Source organism: Ailuropoda melanoleuca, chromosome 8, assembly GCF_002007445.2.
Source record: "Ailuropoda melanoleuca isolate Jingjing chromosome 8, ASM200744v2, whole genome shotgun sequence".
NCBI lineage: Eukaryota > Metazoa > Chordata > Mammalia > Carnivora > Ursidae > Ailuropoda > Ailuropoda melanoleuca.
The window spans coordinates 123,226,274-123,241,505 of NC_048225.1; the positions used below are offsets into that span (position 1 = coordinate 123,226,274).

Below are 15,232 nucleotides of genomic sequence, written 5' to 3' on the forward strand. Positions count from 1 at the left end.
CCCTTCATGTATCTAAGAGTAGATTTTTCCCTCCTTGGATTGTTCATGCTTTGCTGACTTGTACCAGGTTATAAATCTTGGGGAGACGGAATTAGCCCCAAATGTGCTGCTCACTAGAATGTGCTTCTAGTTGTGCTCACCTGAGTGGTGACCCGTAGAGCCATTTAACAAGAGGTTAAATGTTCCAGCATCTATCCTGCTCATACTGTTCAAATTAAGATGAATTTCCAGTTCCCCTCCTGCTGAGGATTTGATGGAAACAGCCAGGCTCGCAGGGTGGGGGTTGCTGTAACTGCCTTCTTCCAGGATGCCAGGCTGGAGGGGGCGATGTGTGGGTCTGATGTGAACAAGTCACTTAGCAGAGGAGAATTCCAGTACCGCCAGGAAACCCGAGACAATGTGGTGAAATGCATTCTTTTGTGTCCTAGGACCAGTGGCCAAGTGAGTGGGTGAGCTCTGCGGCCGTGACAAAGACACTGGCCAATGAATCTTCCATCCCAAAGCTCTCCTGAGAGCAGCTTGTGTCTAAATAAACTTATTTTTCAGGCTATCCAGCAATCTTACCCTCTTCTGGAAATTATCTTTACTTTTCTGTGGGAACAGAAGGGTGACCCCAGGGACCCAGGGAAGAGACATCATTCACATGTCTTTGAGGACAAGGATATTGTCTGGTTCATCTGTGCCATTTCCCACAGATCGGTGGTACATGTCTGAGACTGGGCCAACACTTAGAATCTGTGGCAAAGTTTTTAAATTCTGGGGCCACGACCTCTAGCCCACAGTGTGTGGTGAAATGCAGCCCAAGAATGCAAGTTCCACTGGGTGCTTTGCAGTGTAGATAACCCCAGAGGCTTTGCAAGTCAAACAGGACACTGAAGAAATGAGAAGCAGGGCCATCTTTGGGGCTCTCTGCTCTTCCTTTGTAATCAGCTGATGCTCACCCATGTAGGGCTATACTGTCAACAACAGGAAATACTGTACAGTTGGGTGGGTTTTTCTGGTTAGCACTGCAAGGCCCCCCATCTAAATGAGCAGTTTTCAGACGAGATCGGGCGCGTTCAGGGTGGTATGGCCGTAAACTAAATGAGCAGTTTTCAGGAGCGATAGTGCTGCAAATAGTTATTCTGACCAGAAGACCCGCTTCTCAACATGGCCATGTTGCATCTCCTTTAAAGATCTGTCCTTTCCTTCTGGACGGAAACATTGCAGTTTTGGATCTGAATGTCGGTGATCTCTTACAGAAGCATCTTTTCCCATCTACAGTCAGCCTCCATACTAGAAGTTAATTCTGCAGTGAAAACTTTGTAGAAAGAACTTGTCGTGGAAAGAGTAGACAGTGGCTGCAGTCTGGGGACAGGGCCGTCACACTTGGGCCCCCGGACATGAGCAGGGTGGGAAGTCAGCTGTGCCTGGAGCCTTCAATTATGGGAGCACCCAGTTCGTCTTCACCCCCCTGGGTCACTCATCCAGGATGCAGACCACAAGGACTGAGGTCCGGGAGAAGCAGAGCACAGGCCCCTGTGGGCTCCACGTGCAACCAGCACTGAGCATGTGGCTTCAGAGGGAAGGAGTTCGCAGAAAACCCACGGCACTGTTGGATCTTGTGTCTTACCTATCTTCCCCCTTTCCTGAACATACTTCCACCCCTTGGTTGCCTGTGATATGTGGCTTTGTTTCTTTCTCTCTACTTTGTCTCCTGTTGCTTCCTTTGTGGCTTTAAGGGATGAGTGGTAACGTGGCATAGTGGAAGGAATGTGGTTTTTAAAATCAGGAGAGACTTCATTTCCAATCCCAGCTCTGGCATGTGCTAGTTGTAAGTTCTTGGGCAAGTTCCTTCATCGTCTGTGCCAATTTCTTTATCTGGAACACATGAATAATGGTACATATGTCAGAAGGCTGCGGTAAAGCCTAATGAGCTAATGCTTGCAAATGCTTAGCCCAGTCTGGCAGAGGTTAGGTCTTCAACACGCATCAGCTGTTAGAAAGTGAACTGAGGGGGCGCCTGGGTGGCACAGCGGTTGGGCGTCTGCCTTCAGCTCAGGGCGTGATCCCGGCGATCTGGGATCGAGCCCCACATCAGGCTACTCTGCTATGAGCCTGCTTCTTCCTCTCCCACTCCCCGTGCTTGCGTTCCCTCTCTCGCTGGCTGTCTCTATCTCTGTCGAAAATAAAATAAAATCTTAAAAAAAAAAAAAAAAAAAAAAAGAGAGTGAACTGAGGGCCAGATTCTCTGCTGGCATTGGTGTGCAGACCACACCAAATGGGTATGATGGAGCGAAACGGGCTATAGATCCAATAGGGTAAACAAAACACCGGAAAGTGGTCTACCTTTCTAACGAGGAACAGTTAGATACGTTGCAGAGTATGTGAGAGAAGAGCCCTCTGTTCGTGGCACCGTGTGAGATTCATTCCAAATGTCAGCTGTGGTTCTCCTTCGAGATCTGCAAATTGGCTTGACCCATACCGCACATACAGAGGGAAGTTCCAGGGGACAATCCCATAGGATTTGGTGGGGGAGGGGGAAGACGGATTTCCCTGTTCACCTCTGGACTCTGGTTTTGAATCATCCTGCTTTACTGTCTGCGCGCTGTTCTCACCAGTTCCACGGCAAGCATCCTCCCGTTTCTTCCCTCCCTGAGCAAAGCTGTGTGTGCAGCAGGCTTTCAATGAAGGTTTGGGATGATAAAAAGGATTTACATTTGACAGCTCCAGCACCCAGAGACCAAGCCTTGTGGCTCAATCCCACTTTCTTTTCTGCTGCTCAGCCCGTCCTCCAGTGTCGGCTAACCTTCTCGGCAGAAGAGGGAAACACATGTAGTTTTGCCTCTAAGAGAACCCTCATGTTATTAATTTTGTGTATTTCTGTATCTGGCGCCACAGGCCAACTGTGAGCTCCATCAGGGCAGGACCTGCATGGGATGTGTGTGTCTGGAGGTGGAACAATATGGTGGCCAAGAGTCCACAGGCTGGAGCTAGACTGCCTGGGTCCAGATCCTGGGTATTCTTCCTAATCATGTAACCGTGACAGGGGCTGGGTTGTTGGGAAGACTGAAATAAGAGAGCGGGACTAGTGAGCCTAGAGTGGTGTTTGAGGCATCCGCATTAATCACCCCGGATGGGTCCTGCTGTCGGTCTGCAGTGAGCTTCATGCACAGTGACAGTGACATTGGTCACTTCAAGCTGGGAAGACGCCTGTGGTGTGACTGAGTAATCCAGCTTCCTGATGTAGTAGAAGGACAAAGTAGGAGTTCTTAGACTAATTTTTCTCCTTGGTTAAGATTGTAGTCGAAATATTTGGACACGATAAAGGAAACTTTTACTTAACCAGGCTGGGGGGGGGGAGTAGAAAGGAGTTCTATTGTTTTCATCTAAACAGTAACAGGCCACAAGCCATTTTAGGTTTCCCTTCTCATTACTAATCTCTTCACATTCAAGATTCATTTTGGGTCTTTTTTCCCCTCTATATACAGAACAAAATAAGGCAAGTTTAAAAAGTCTTTATTTGAATCTTAGACAAAGAACAAGTATTGCATTGTAAAGACTTGCTTAAAACCATGTTAAGTTTGTTGTCATGGTTTCTTTATGCATCGTAAACCAACTCAACTACTACAGGAGAGAGTGATACCTTGTTCCTCCTCATCTTTAACTTATCGTCATGCAATCTTAGAAGGAAAACCCTGGTGAAAGGCTTGGTGGACCTCTCTCCTCTGGCTCTAATGGCTCCACGGGTGAAGCATGGTGGATCTTAGCCCAACCACACTTGTCAACATGATGAGAAACAAGAAATTGGAGCCTTAAGGCCAGTAGTACCTGGTAGCTTTCATCTAAAGTTCTCTTTCCCCCTCTTAACCAGATGGCTGACCTGGAAATCAGAGCTGAGTGTGAGTTGAATGGTCCAACAGACATTGACTGTGAAAGCCAACCTGCCGGTCTATCTCTGGGGTTACCCCCCTGGTTGGAGGGGGCTAGATCAAGCCTCCTAGTTTAACTAGTGGTCATCAACGGTGCTGGGCACCAGCAGCAAAGCAGTGTGCTGTCTGCTGACCTTGGCAAGTGAGAGACTATGATTTATGTACTCCTTGGTTCCCCAAACTAATACAATTAAGTCTCTTAACATGCTGGACCTCTAACGCTTAAAGCCTGCAAACCGTTATGTCAAAACCAGCGTCCACTATTGGGCAGTGGCTAGCCATGACATTCATACACGGGACCAAATTTCCTGATCAAGATGCCTTTGTCATTCTTTTCCTAACCTGACAGATAACTATTAGAACAGTCTGCTCAAAGCTCTAGACTTATCTAAAATAAACTTTGTTTTAAGCTTAGTCACTAAAAATATAAGTTAACAGGTTACACTCTGACTTCTATTTTCAGGGAGGAGAAAACGGCATTTCTTTTATGTGCATAGTTCGATCTGGACTCGAGCAACAACTGTTTGGGTAGTCCAGTATTCTGTTTTCCTAGAAAATTAAAAATCGAACACAACCCCTGGGGGTGGGGGACACAATAGTTGCCTTAGTAGTAGGAATGAGCATTTCTCACGTTTCCTCTTTTTAGGCTTTATTCTTGTTTTTAAGGTACGTAATATAATTAGTGCTCATATTAGCAGCAAAAATCCTAATTTCTGTAAATTAGAATGACTCAGGAGGGGCAAAAATAACATTATGTAATATAAAAATGTGGGGTCCAAAAGTGGTGATAAGCATCTGTCAATTATAGCGTTAAGCAGTCTTGAGAGGTTAATGCACATGAAACAACCAATAGGATGAGAGGCTTCATTCGAACTTCAGTTCCTGGGTATCTGCTGCCAGAGCGGAGTTGGCCCGTTGGGGTGCAGTGGAACGGGCTTCGCTGGGTGGAAAGCGTCCATGAGGTCAGGCTGCAGGGGACATAGGGTCTGGCTCTGGCTCGTCCGGAAAAAGGGGTGACTTCTAGGTAGCTGAAAGTAGAAGTCGCTTGGAAACTTTTCAGTGTTCCAAAGTCAAATACGGGTTTTTCCCTGTGCTATTTTTCTGCCAAGTTTCACAACCTGAGCTGAGTGAGAGGGCAAGAGCCAGAAAGTAGTGCAAACGTTGCAGGGAGCTGGAGAGGAGTCCGATTTCCATCGCCCCAAAGGCTGCAGCCACGGCCGTCTCATCAGGGTCACGGCTATGCCGATGGGGGTTCATGCCCAGGGGTGAGGAGGTAAGAGCCAGGAAGATCTGTCGGGACAGTGTCTCTTTAAAAATGATAGAAAATCAGTTTGAATCCCAAGTTGTCTGTTTCTAAGTAATGTTTATTCAAACACTCAAGAATGACTCATAACATTGCTGCTTTCAAATACCTCCGTGTCTATTTCTTGCTCAGAAGAAAAGGCAAAGACATGCCAGCTTGTGCTGCAGCCTGTAGTCATTTAGAAAAAAGTTCAAAGATGCTCTGAGATTCTGTAATTACATTTTGGTTTCTTTGTTTTTGTTTTTTTCCTTGTGAAAAGATAAACCTCACCCAATAATGTAATGGAAAGCTTTTAAATGACAAGCATGGCAAGCTTTTGAGTCAAGATGATCCTTTTACAAATCCCAACTTTGGAAAGAGGCCATTCACTACCAGGCTGACGGAGCTGTGTGTTCTGCTGGGGAATGAACCCCGTGGGGAGGAGCCCTGATGCTTGACTCAATAGTTAGCACGAGGAACCATCCGCTGCCATGAAAGCTCAGCATGTGGGGCTCACAAGCAGGTGGGGGAACCGGCCCGGCCGTGCCTTCCATCACTTCCTGGGGGAGGCAGCGCGGCAGAAGAAAGGGAACAGAGTCCTCTATGCTATGGGTGGACTTGCGTCCTCTGGTTTATCTAATTATCCCACAAGTTTGCAAAATCCCACTTAATAAAAACTTAATAAATGAAGATATAGACGCATATCCCGTCATTCCTGGCTGCAATCCGCAAAAGGTGATTTCATCCTAAAACTAAACCCAAACAGCAGCTTAATTTGTTCATCAGGCACAGCGCTTTCTCCTTCCCATCAGGTCTAACTGGTGCAAGCACAGATCTTACATCAAAACCACTGTGGGGCCCAGGAATCAGTAAGAGCTTTGTCAGCAATTAGAAAAGTAGAATACTTCGCAGCTGTCATTCTCTCCCTTCCTGAGACTTCCCCTGAGGAGAAGCCTGCTCCCTCATCTCCAGACGATCACCTCAAGAGCAGGTAACTGGGGGAGAGCCGGCGCAGCTCCCACGCTGCTGTGAGCAGTCAGGACCCCTTACTCTTGGCACCTGCAGCCCCACCTGCGTCCCCGCCTGCAGGAGAGGCATCCAGGTGGGCTCCATGACGGCCACCATTGGTCGGACCGGTCAGGGAAGCTGGGACGGAGGGTGAAGACCGAGAAGCCGTGGGGCGGTCTGTGGCTGTGAGTCCATGCACGGGAGAGGAAGCACCATCTGTAAGGCTGGGCCCACATCCGCTGTGACAGCTCCAACAGCTCCAGCAGGCTATCAGCTTGGGAACAACCATGTCACCTTGCTGCTGGCCGTGGCTGCTTGCGTGGCTGGTGTGCACACCAGATGGAAGGCGCTGGGACGGGAGGAGACACTCCGAGAGAAGGCTGTCCTGCCATGTGCAGGTCTTGTCCATTAGAGGAGGAGCACCCCAGGAAAGGCGGTTCCTGGGTGGACGTCACCCAGGACAGCAGCCACAGCAGGGGCCAGGCCACCCAGGCTCTCAGAAGCTTGTTAACGCGGCCAAAGCCCAGATTCCCAGGGACCTGGGGAGCAGAGCACCCCGTTGGCCACACTGAGTTACACGGATCTCCTCGGAGCTCAGCTGATAAGCTTGGGCAGAGAGGCGCCACTATCCAGAGGTGGATGCCTTAGTGATTCTTCAGAATTATTTAGGACCCAGGCCGACCCTTGCGGGCAGAAGGGGTTGGCCGCAGGGCACCCCACAGGACTTGCACCTGTGGTCTCTCCTCCTCCAGCTCAGAGCAATGGGAGGCCGGAGTGGGACTGGAAGGGAAGAATGCCGGCCCAGGCAAGTGGACAAGGTTAAGAAGCCATGTCAGCAGAACAAGTTCTAGAGAGAAAGTATGAAGTTTCACAGGAGAACAGGAAGACTCCCTTTAGAAACCAAAGGCAGAAATCAGGGAGGAGAGGAAAGTAGTCAAATCCAGTAAGATATGATGGAACGCAATAGGGCTATTTTTCTTTCTTTTCTTTCTCTCTTCCTCTCTCTTTTTCCACGGGAGGATAAAAAAGTTAATTCCTTCAGTATTTTCACTGGAAAAACAGAAAATTATTGCTGTATTGTGCGATGCACTCCCCGAACAGGAATCCAAGCTTGCCTGTCTACAAAGTCTTAAGGAATAAATACTTGTCAATTCTCATGAGAAAAAACCCTCTTGTTAACGTCACCCTGCGTGTTCCTGGGCCAAATTCGGTGTCGTCGTATTAGAAGGTGTGTCGTGGTGGGGATTCAAAGCAAACCTGAAGGATTTGTGCCGGGGTCCTTGTGGACCTGCACCAGACGAGTGAAGAGAACACATAAGCACAGATGCCAACACTCCGTGGCCTCTGAACAAATGGCTGCTGTGGCTTTGGTCTTCAACTCCAGTCACATCAAAACCTGCAGCGTCTTAAACATGTGTTAACAGAGCTGGCTCCTCTTTCCATGGCCCAGCGCGGACCCTGCTCTTCCCTGACATTCTCTCCACCCTGCTGCCCCCCTCCCCCCACGGGCACCCGGGTCAGGTGGGAGCCACAATTCTCAGGCAAAGACCAACTTTACCCAATGGGGGTTTTTCCCTTTTACCTAAAGCTCTCAATTGTCTTGACTCTTTTTGGGGATGTTTTTGGCTGTTCTGGTTTTGAAATCTGTTTCCAATAAGCACAATATCCACAATGGATTTGCATTAAGTTAATAAACTAATTGCTGGAAACATCGGTGTGCTGTACAGCTATAAATAAAAACCTCTTTATCAATAAGTGAAATGGCAGAGAAGAGAGGATCTTATTTTAAAGATGACTATTTAAACACAAAAGAAATACAGAAGGAAAAGCAATTTAGAAAGGTACAGAAAAAATTGACACCAGGCAGCAACAGAGGATGCAGGCAACGTCTGCCGTCAGAGAAAGGCTGCTTCCCTTGTGTCTGAGTATCAGTGCTTTCCGAGTAGAAGGGCAGATGGTGAAAAACAACTTTTCTCGCTATCCCTCAAACCCTACCGCGAGGCAGCTCTCTGCCTGCCACCAAGAAGGTGGACAGGAACAGGTCTCTCCCCTGCTCTTCAGCTTGGCAGAGTCCCACCGTGTTTTCCAGTGCAGCCTGAGAGGCTACTGTACAGACTCCGGGATGGTGCTGACAACGTGAGCTGCCTCTGGGGCTGCTGGCGGGGAGCCGAAGAAGGTGTTGGTTTGATTCCTCTGCTGCTCTCGGAGATAAGGAGGAACCGACGAGCTCTTGATGTGGAGGATCCTGGTGTCCATCACCTGACAGTCAATCTGCATCATCACTTCGTAATCCTGCCCATTGATCACGTTCTCTGTGGGGACGGAAGCACACAAGGAATAAATATTCACCAGCATGTGCAATTCTACCATAAGCTTCAGTCTCAGACCTAAATAAGTTTTATGGGTATGAACCGTCAACAGGCTTTCAAGGCAACAGAGGGGCTCCCTCCATCACTAAGCAGAGCTACAGTGGGACTCGGTGCTGGGACGGTCTGTCCTCGATTCCAGCTCCCAGACAACCTCCATCGGCCCAGTAAGGTCTTAGAGGAGTGGCAGAGTTCACCCCAGAGCATCTGTCCACAGACACCCTGTGAGGATTTCTGCAGTGGGTAGAGGGAAGAACACCTAAGTCCCTCTGCCCTTCAACAGTGGGAAGGAATACTTGTCAGAAGATCCAACCTACCGTGTGCATGGAAAGGAGACCGGGCCGAGACCGCTTGCCTTCCATTCATCAGCCATGTTTCTGATTTCCCTAAGACAGTCCCAGCTACGAATTTAAAGGTTGGCCTTAGCGGTATAAAGTACAGTGAAGACCGACAAGGTGCAGATGTGATATTGAAGCTCTTGCCCAGAGGGAAGTGTGTGATTCTAGAGTTCTTGATTCCAGGTACGAGAAACAAGGACATTTCCGATTTGGGACTAGAGGGAGTGCTACAGGACTTGCAGGTAAACTAGAGGCTAGTTGCAGAGGGAACAGGAAAACCACAAAAGGTCGCGCTCACTTACCATGTCTGGGGGAACTCATCACAAGTCTAACACACACATGCCCTTACTTCCTGAGAGGATGAACACTCTTTATTTTAAGGGAGGGCCAATTGTTTTCTGATTTGTAATTCTGGGTAGTCATTTTCCAACTTTCATTGTAGTCAATGAAACTTGGGCATAAGACTGAAGAGAGGATTGTTGAGTAGACAGTCTCTCCAAGCCCAGCCGGACATTCACAGCAGTGCAGTTAGGAGGTGTGTGAATGCGGAATAATGCTGGCATCTGTTTGTATGTCCCCCGTGAATCCGGAGCTGGGAGTGGGGACCAGGCGAAGGCCTAGTCTTACTGCGTGTTTATGAAGATGATATACAGCCAACTAATGACTTTTAAAATTAAACATCTGGCTTCTCTAGGACCAAGAACTGAATTTAAAAGTAGAATTCTATTTTTTTGTTTTTACTTCAACACTGTACATGCCAAGTATTATAAATCTAGAGGAAGAAAATCCAAAGTTTGACATTTGATCTTCAGATTCCATTGTTATGTTTGGGAAAATTGAGCCATGGAGTGTGTCACAGTTTAGGACTTACGGAAATCCTCTAATCCAGTGGGTCTTAAATTAGGGTCTAATGCATAGACTTTAGGGAGTTTGTAAGTTCCCTGAAATTGCATGCGAAGTTGTATTTGTGTGTTCATTTTTCTGGTGAGGAGCCCCATCATATTCTCAAAGGGGTGAATGACTTCCTAGAAGTTGAAAACTATTGGATCTAATAGCCTATCAATTTTAAGTTCCTTGAGCAGATGTTATAATGTGTGTTAAAGCCAATGGAAGACATCATTCCTCCACTTCTACTGGTTGGCTATCTGCTCTAATTTTTAAAATAGTCTTGGTTGATGATTAATTTCTCATTATAAGTTTTATAAATCTCTTCTACAGTTGAAGCTAATTTCCTTCTTTCCCAGCCTTACTAGAGATGAAGAACAGCTGGTTGCTCCTGTGCATGAACTAACCCTATCTATTCTTTAAGACCATTGCTGTGGACACCTCAATTTTATGAGTCCTACCAAAATGCAATGAAAATTAAGTCATTTGCTTAGCTTTTTAAAAAACTGAGGTATAACTGATATAAAATATTATTTTAGTTTCATGTGTACAACCTGGTGATTCGACATTTATGTACATTGCAAAATGATCACCACAGTAAGTCTAGTTTCATGTGTCACCGTACAAAGTTAATACAGTATTATTGATTATATTCCCCATGCTGTACATTAAATCCACACGACTTATTTTATAACTACAAGTTTCTACTTCTTGATCCCTTTACCATTTTGCTCCCTACTCCAGCCCACTTCCCCCTCTGGCAATGGGCAATCTGTTCTCTATGAGTCTGGATTTGGTTTTATTTTTTAGATTCCACATATAAGTGAAATCATGAGGTATACGTCTTTGTGTCTGCTTATATAACGTAGCATAACATCCATTAGGTCTATCCATGTTGCAAACGGCAAGATTTCATTCTTTTTTTGTGGTTGAATACTATTCCATTGTATATACACACACACACTCACACAAGCCCCATCTTTATCCACTCATCCATCAATGGACAAGAAGGTTGTTTCCGTATCTTGGCTACTGTAAATGCTGCTGCAGTGCACACAGGGGTGCATATATCTTTTCAAATGAGTGTTTTCAGTTTCTATAGATAGATAACCAGTAGTGGAATTGCTGGATTACACGGCACTTCTATTTTTAGTTTTTCGAGGAACTTCTATACCCTTTTCCACAATGGCTGCACCAATTTACATTCCCCATACATGAGGGTTCTTTTCCTCCATGTCCTTGCCAACATCTGTTGTTTCTTGTCATTTTGATAACAGCCATTCTGACAGGTGTGAGGTGGTATCTCGTTGTTTTGATTTTCATTTCTCTTGTGATTAGTGACATTGAGTACCTTTTCATGTGCCTGTTGGCCATCTGGATGTCTTTGGGAAAATGTCTATTTAGATCCTCTGCCCATTTTTTTTTTTTACATGACTTAGTTAATATAACATCTTGAGGGAGTCAAATTTTAACATCTGAACTGAGATTTCATTGCTACTATGATAACGAATAATTGCCCTACTTGATGATTGTTTTACTGCTCTGCCCATTTTTTAATTGGATTTTTCTGTTACTGAGTTTGAGTTCTTTATATATTTTGGATATGAACACTACTGGATATATGATTTGCAAGTATCTTCCCCTATTGCGTAGGATGCCTTTTCATTTTGTTGATAGTTTCTTTACTGTGCAGAGCTTTTTAGTTTAATGTAGTTCAGTTTGCTTATTTTTGCTTTTTTCCTGTTGCCTTTGGAGTCAGATCCAAGAAAATGTCACTGAGATGGATGTCAAGGAATTTACCACCTATGTTTTCTTCCAGGAGTTCTATGGTTCCAGGTCTTCAAGTCTTTAATGCACTTTGAGTTAATTTTTCTATATGGTATAAAATAATGGTCCAGTTTCATTCTTCTGTGTGTAGCGATCTAGTTTTCCCGACACCATTTACTGTCTCTTCTCCCTTGTGTATTCTTGCTTCGTCAAAAATTGATGAACCATATACATGAAGGTTTATATTTGGGCTTTCGATTCTATTCTACTGATCCTTGTGTTTTTCTGCTACTGCAGTACTGTTTTGATTACTATAGCTTTGTGTTCTAGTTTAAAATCAGGGAGCGTGAGACCTCTGGCTTTGGTCTTTCTCAAGACTGCTTTGAGTATTCAGGGTCTTCTGTGGTTCCACATGAATGGTAGAATTACTTGTTCTAGTTCTGTGAAAAATGCTGTTGGTATTTTGATTAGAATGGCAGTAAATGTGGAGGATGCTTTATTAGTATAAATATTTTACAATATGAATTCTTCCAATCCATGAACATGAAATATCTTTCTGTTTATATCTTCTTCAATTTCTTTCATTAATGGCTTATAGTTTTGAGTATACAGGTCTTTCACCTCCTTGGTTAAATTTATTCTAAGGTGTTTTATTCTTACTGATGTAACTGTAATTGGAATTATTTTCTTGATTTCCCTGACAGTTCATTATTCATGTATAGAAACAACAGATTTTCGTATATTGATTTTGTATCCTACAACTTCACTGAATTCATCAATACTAATCCTTTTTCTGTGGAGTCTTCAGGGTTTTCTATTTTTTAAAAGTATTTTGTCATCTGCAAATAACAATAGTTCTTTCTTTCCAATTTGTATGCCTTTTATTTCTTGTCTGACTGCTGTGGCTACAACTTCCAATACTACGCTGAATAGAAGTGGTGAGAGTGTTCATCCTTGTTCTTAGAGGAAAAGCTTTCAGCTCTTCACCACTGAATATGATGTTAGCTGTGGGTTTGTCATATATGGCCTTTATTATGTTGAGGTATGCTTATTTTTTCCCAAAAAACATTTTTAAAAATGTTTATTTTAGAGAGAGAGAGCTCATGAGTGCGGGGGGAAGGGTAACAGGGGAGGGAGGGAGGGAATCCCAAGCGGACTCCATGCTGAGTGTGGAGCGTCACCAGGTGCTCCATCCCACAACCCTGAGATCATGACCCAAGCCAAACAACCAACTAATCCACCCAGGTGCCCCTTTTTTTTCAAGTTTTTATTTAAATTCTAGTTAGTTAACATATAGTGTAATACTGGTTTCAGGAGAATTTAGTGATTCATCACTTACATATAACACCCAGTAAGGTATGCTCTTTCTATACCTACTTTGTTTAGAGTTTTTATAAGTGGATGTTTCATTTTGTCCAGTGCTTTTACTGCATCTTTTGAGATGATCATATGATTTTTATCTTTCCTTTTGTCAATGTGGTGTATCCTATTGATTAATTTGTGATTGCTGAACCATCCTTGCATCCCTGGAATGAATCCCACTTGATTGTACTGTATGACCATTTTAATGTATTGTTGAATTTGGTTTGCTAAAATCTTGTTAAGGATTTTTACATCAACGTTCATCAGAGATACTGTCTTGCAATTTTCTTTTTTTGTGGTGTCTTTGTCTGGTTTGGGTATCTGGGTAATGTTGGCCATGTAAAATGAGTTTGAAAGCTCTTCTCCTCTTCAATTTGTTGGAAGAGTTTGAGAAAGATGGATATTAAATCTTTAAATGTTTGGTAGAATTCACCAGTAAAGCCATCTGGCCCTGGACTTTTGTTTGTTTGGAGGTTTTTGATAATCTATTTAGATTTTCTATTTCTTTGTAGTTCAGTCTTGGAAAATTGTGTTTCTATAAATTTATCCCTTTCTTCTAGATTGTCCAATTTTTTGGCATATAATTGTTCATAATATTCTCTTATGATCCTTTGTATTTCTGTGGAATCAGTTTAACTTTCATTTCTGAAATTATTTGAGCCCTCTCTTGGTGAGTCTAGCTAAAGGTTTATTTTGTTTATCTTTTCAAAGAACTACCTCTTAGTTTCACTGATCTTTCCCATTATCTTTTTAGTCTCTATTTCATTTATTTCTCCTCTGTTCTTTATTTCCTTCCTTCTACTTACTTTGTACTTTGTTCTTTTTCTAGTTTTTTTAGGTATAAAGTTAAGTTGTTTGAGATGCTTCTTGAAATAAGCCTGTATTATGAAAGTCCCTCTCTTGCCCATCTCATGGATTTTACATTTATTTTCATTTGTTTCTAGGTATTTTTTAATTTCACCTTTGACGACTTCTATGACCCAGTAGCTGTTCAGTAATGTGTTGTTTAATCTCCACATATTTGTAGTTTTTCTAGTTTTCTTCTTGTAATTGATTTCTAATTTCACACTGTTGTGGTCAGAAACGATGCCTGAAAGGATTTCATCCTTCTTGAATTTACTGAGACCTGTTTTGTGGCCTAATATGTGATTTATCCTGGAGAATGTTCCAGATGTACTGGAGAAGAATGTTTATTCTGCTGCTTTTGGACGTAACGTTCTGTATGTATCAAGTACATCTGGTCGAGTGTGTCACTTAAGGCTGATGTTTTTTTTATTGATTTTCGGTCTGGATGATCCATCAATGTAAGTATTGCTGTCAATTTCTCTTGGTTGGTTAACAGTCACTTTCTGTAATTTTGGTGCACCTACATTGGGTGCATATATATTTATAAATGTTTTATCTCCATGCTAGATTGACCCCCTTTATCATTATGTACTTCCCCTCTTTGCCTTTCATTAGTCTTCAGCCACTCCATGTCTTTTGATTGGAGAATTTATAGTCTGATTACATCTATTTTTTTTTTATTTTCATAACTTTTTTTTTTTTTAATTTATTTCTTTATTTGAAAGAGAGTGGCAGGCAGAGGGAGAAGCAGGCTCTCTGCTGAGCAGGGAGCCTGATGCAGCACTCGATCCCAGAACCCAGGGATCATGACCTTAGCCGAAGGCAGATGCCCAACCAAGTGAGCCAGCCAGGCGTTCCTATAGTCTGTTTACATTTAAAGTAACTATTGATAGGTATGTACTTATTGCCATTTTGTTAACTGTTTAACATTACCCTATGTAAATAACAGTAAGTTGATAGCAACTTAAATTTGAAATTTGTCTTGGATGTCACATTTTACTTTTTTTTTTTTTAATTTTATTTATTTATTTGACAGAGAGACAGCCAGCGAGAGAGGGAACACAAGCGGGGAGGGGGGGAGTGGGAGAGGAAGAAGCAGGCTCCCAGTGGAGGAGCCTGATGTGGGGCTCGATCCCAGATCGCCGGGATCACGCCCTGAGCCGAAGGCAGACGCTTAACGACTGTGCTACCCAGGTGCCCCACATTTTACATGTTTTTATGTATTCCTTAACTATTGTAGTTTTAGTTGATTTTACTGCTTTTGTTTTTTAGGTTCATGCTAGCTTTTTAAGTAAATAAACCACTATTTTTTCTATAGATTTAGCTTTTCTGGTGAGATTTTTATTTTCATAGGTTTTGTTATTAGTGCCATTTCTTTTCAGTGTAAAGAAGTCCCTTTATAGAAGAGACTGTCTTTTTTCCACCGGAAGTTTTTTCCTGCTTTATCAAAGATTAGTTGCCCAAAGA

General features: G+C 43.6%; 1 protein-coding gene across 4 annotated transcripts in view; it reads right to left on the reverse strand.

Annotated features, from left to right (window-relative positions):
• Positions 1–3,481: 3,481 nt before the first annotated feature.
• ATF6 (activating transcription factor 6) overlaps positions 3,482–15,232 on the reverse strand; it is a 205,880-nt gene continuing 194,129 nt past the window's right edge. For all 4 annotated transcript variants that reach the window (XM_034667251.1, XM_034667252.1, XM_011226064.3 and 1 more), the window contains one exon: positions 3,482–8,513. In XM_034667251.1, the coding sequence (XP_034523142.1) occupies positions 8,305–8,513 (209 nt within the window). In that variant the 3' untranslated portion in view covers positions 3,482–8,304. The remainder of the gene's footprint in view (positions 8,514–15,232) is intronic.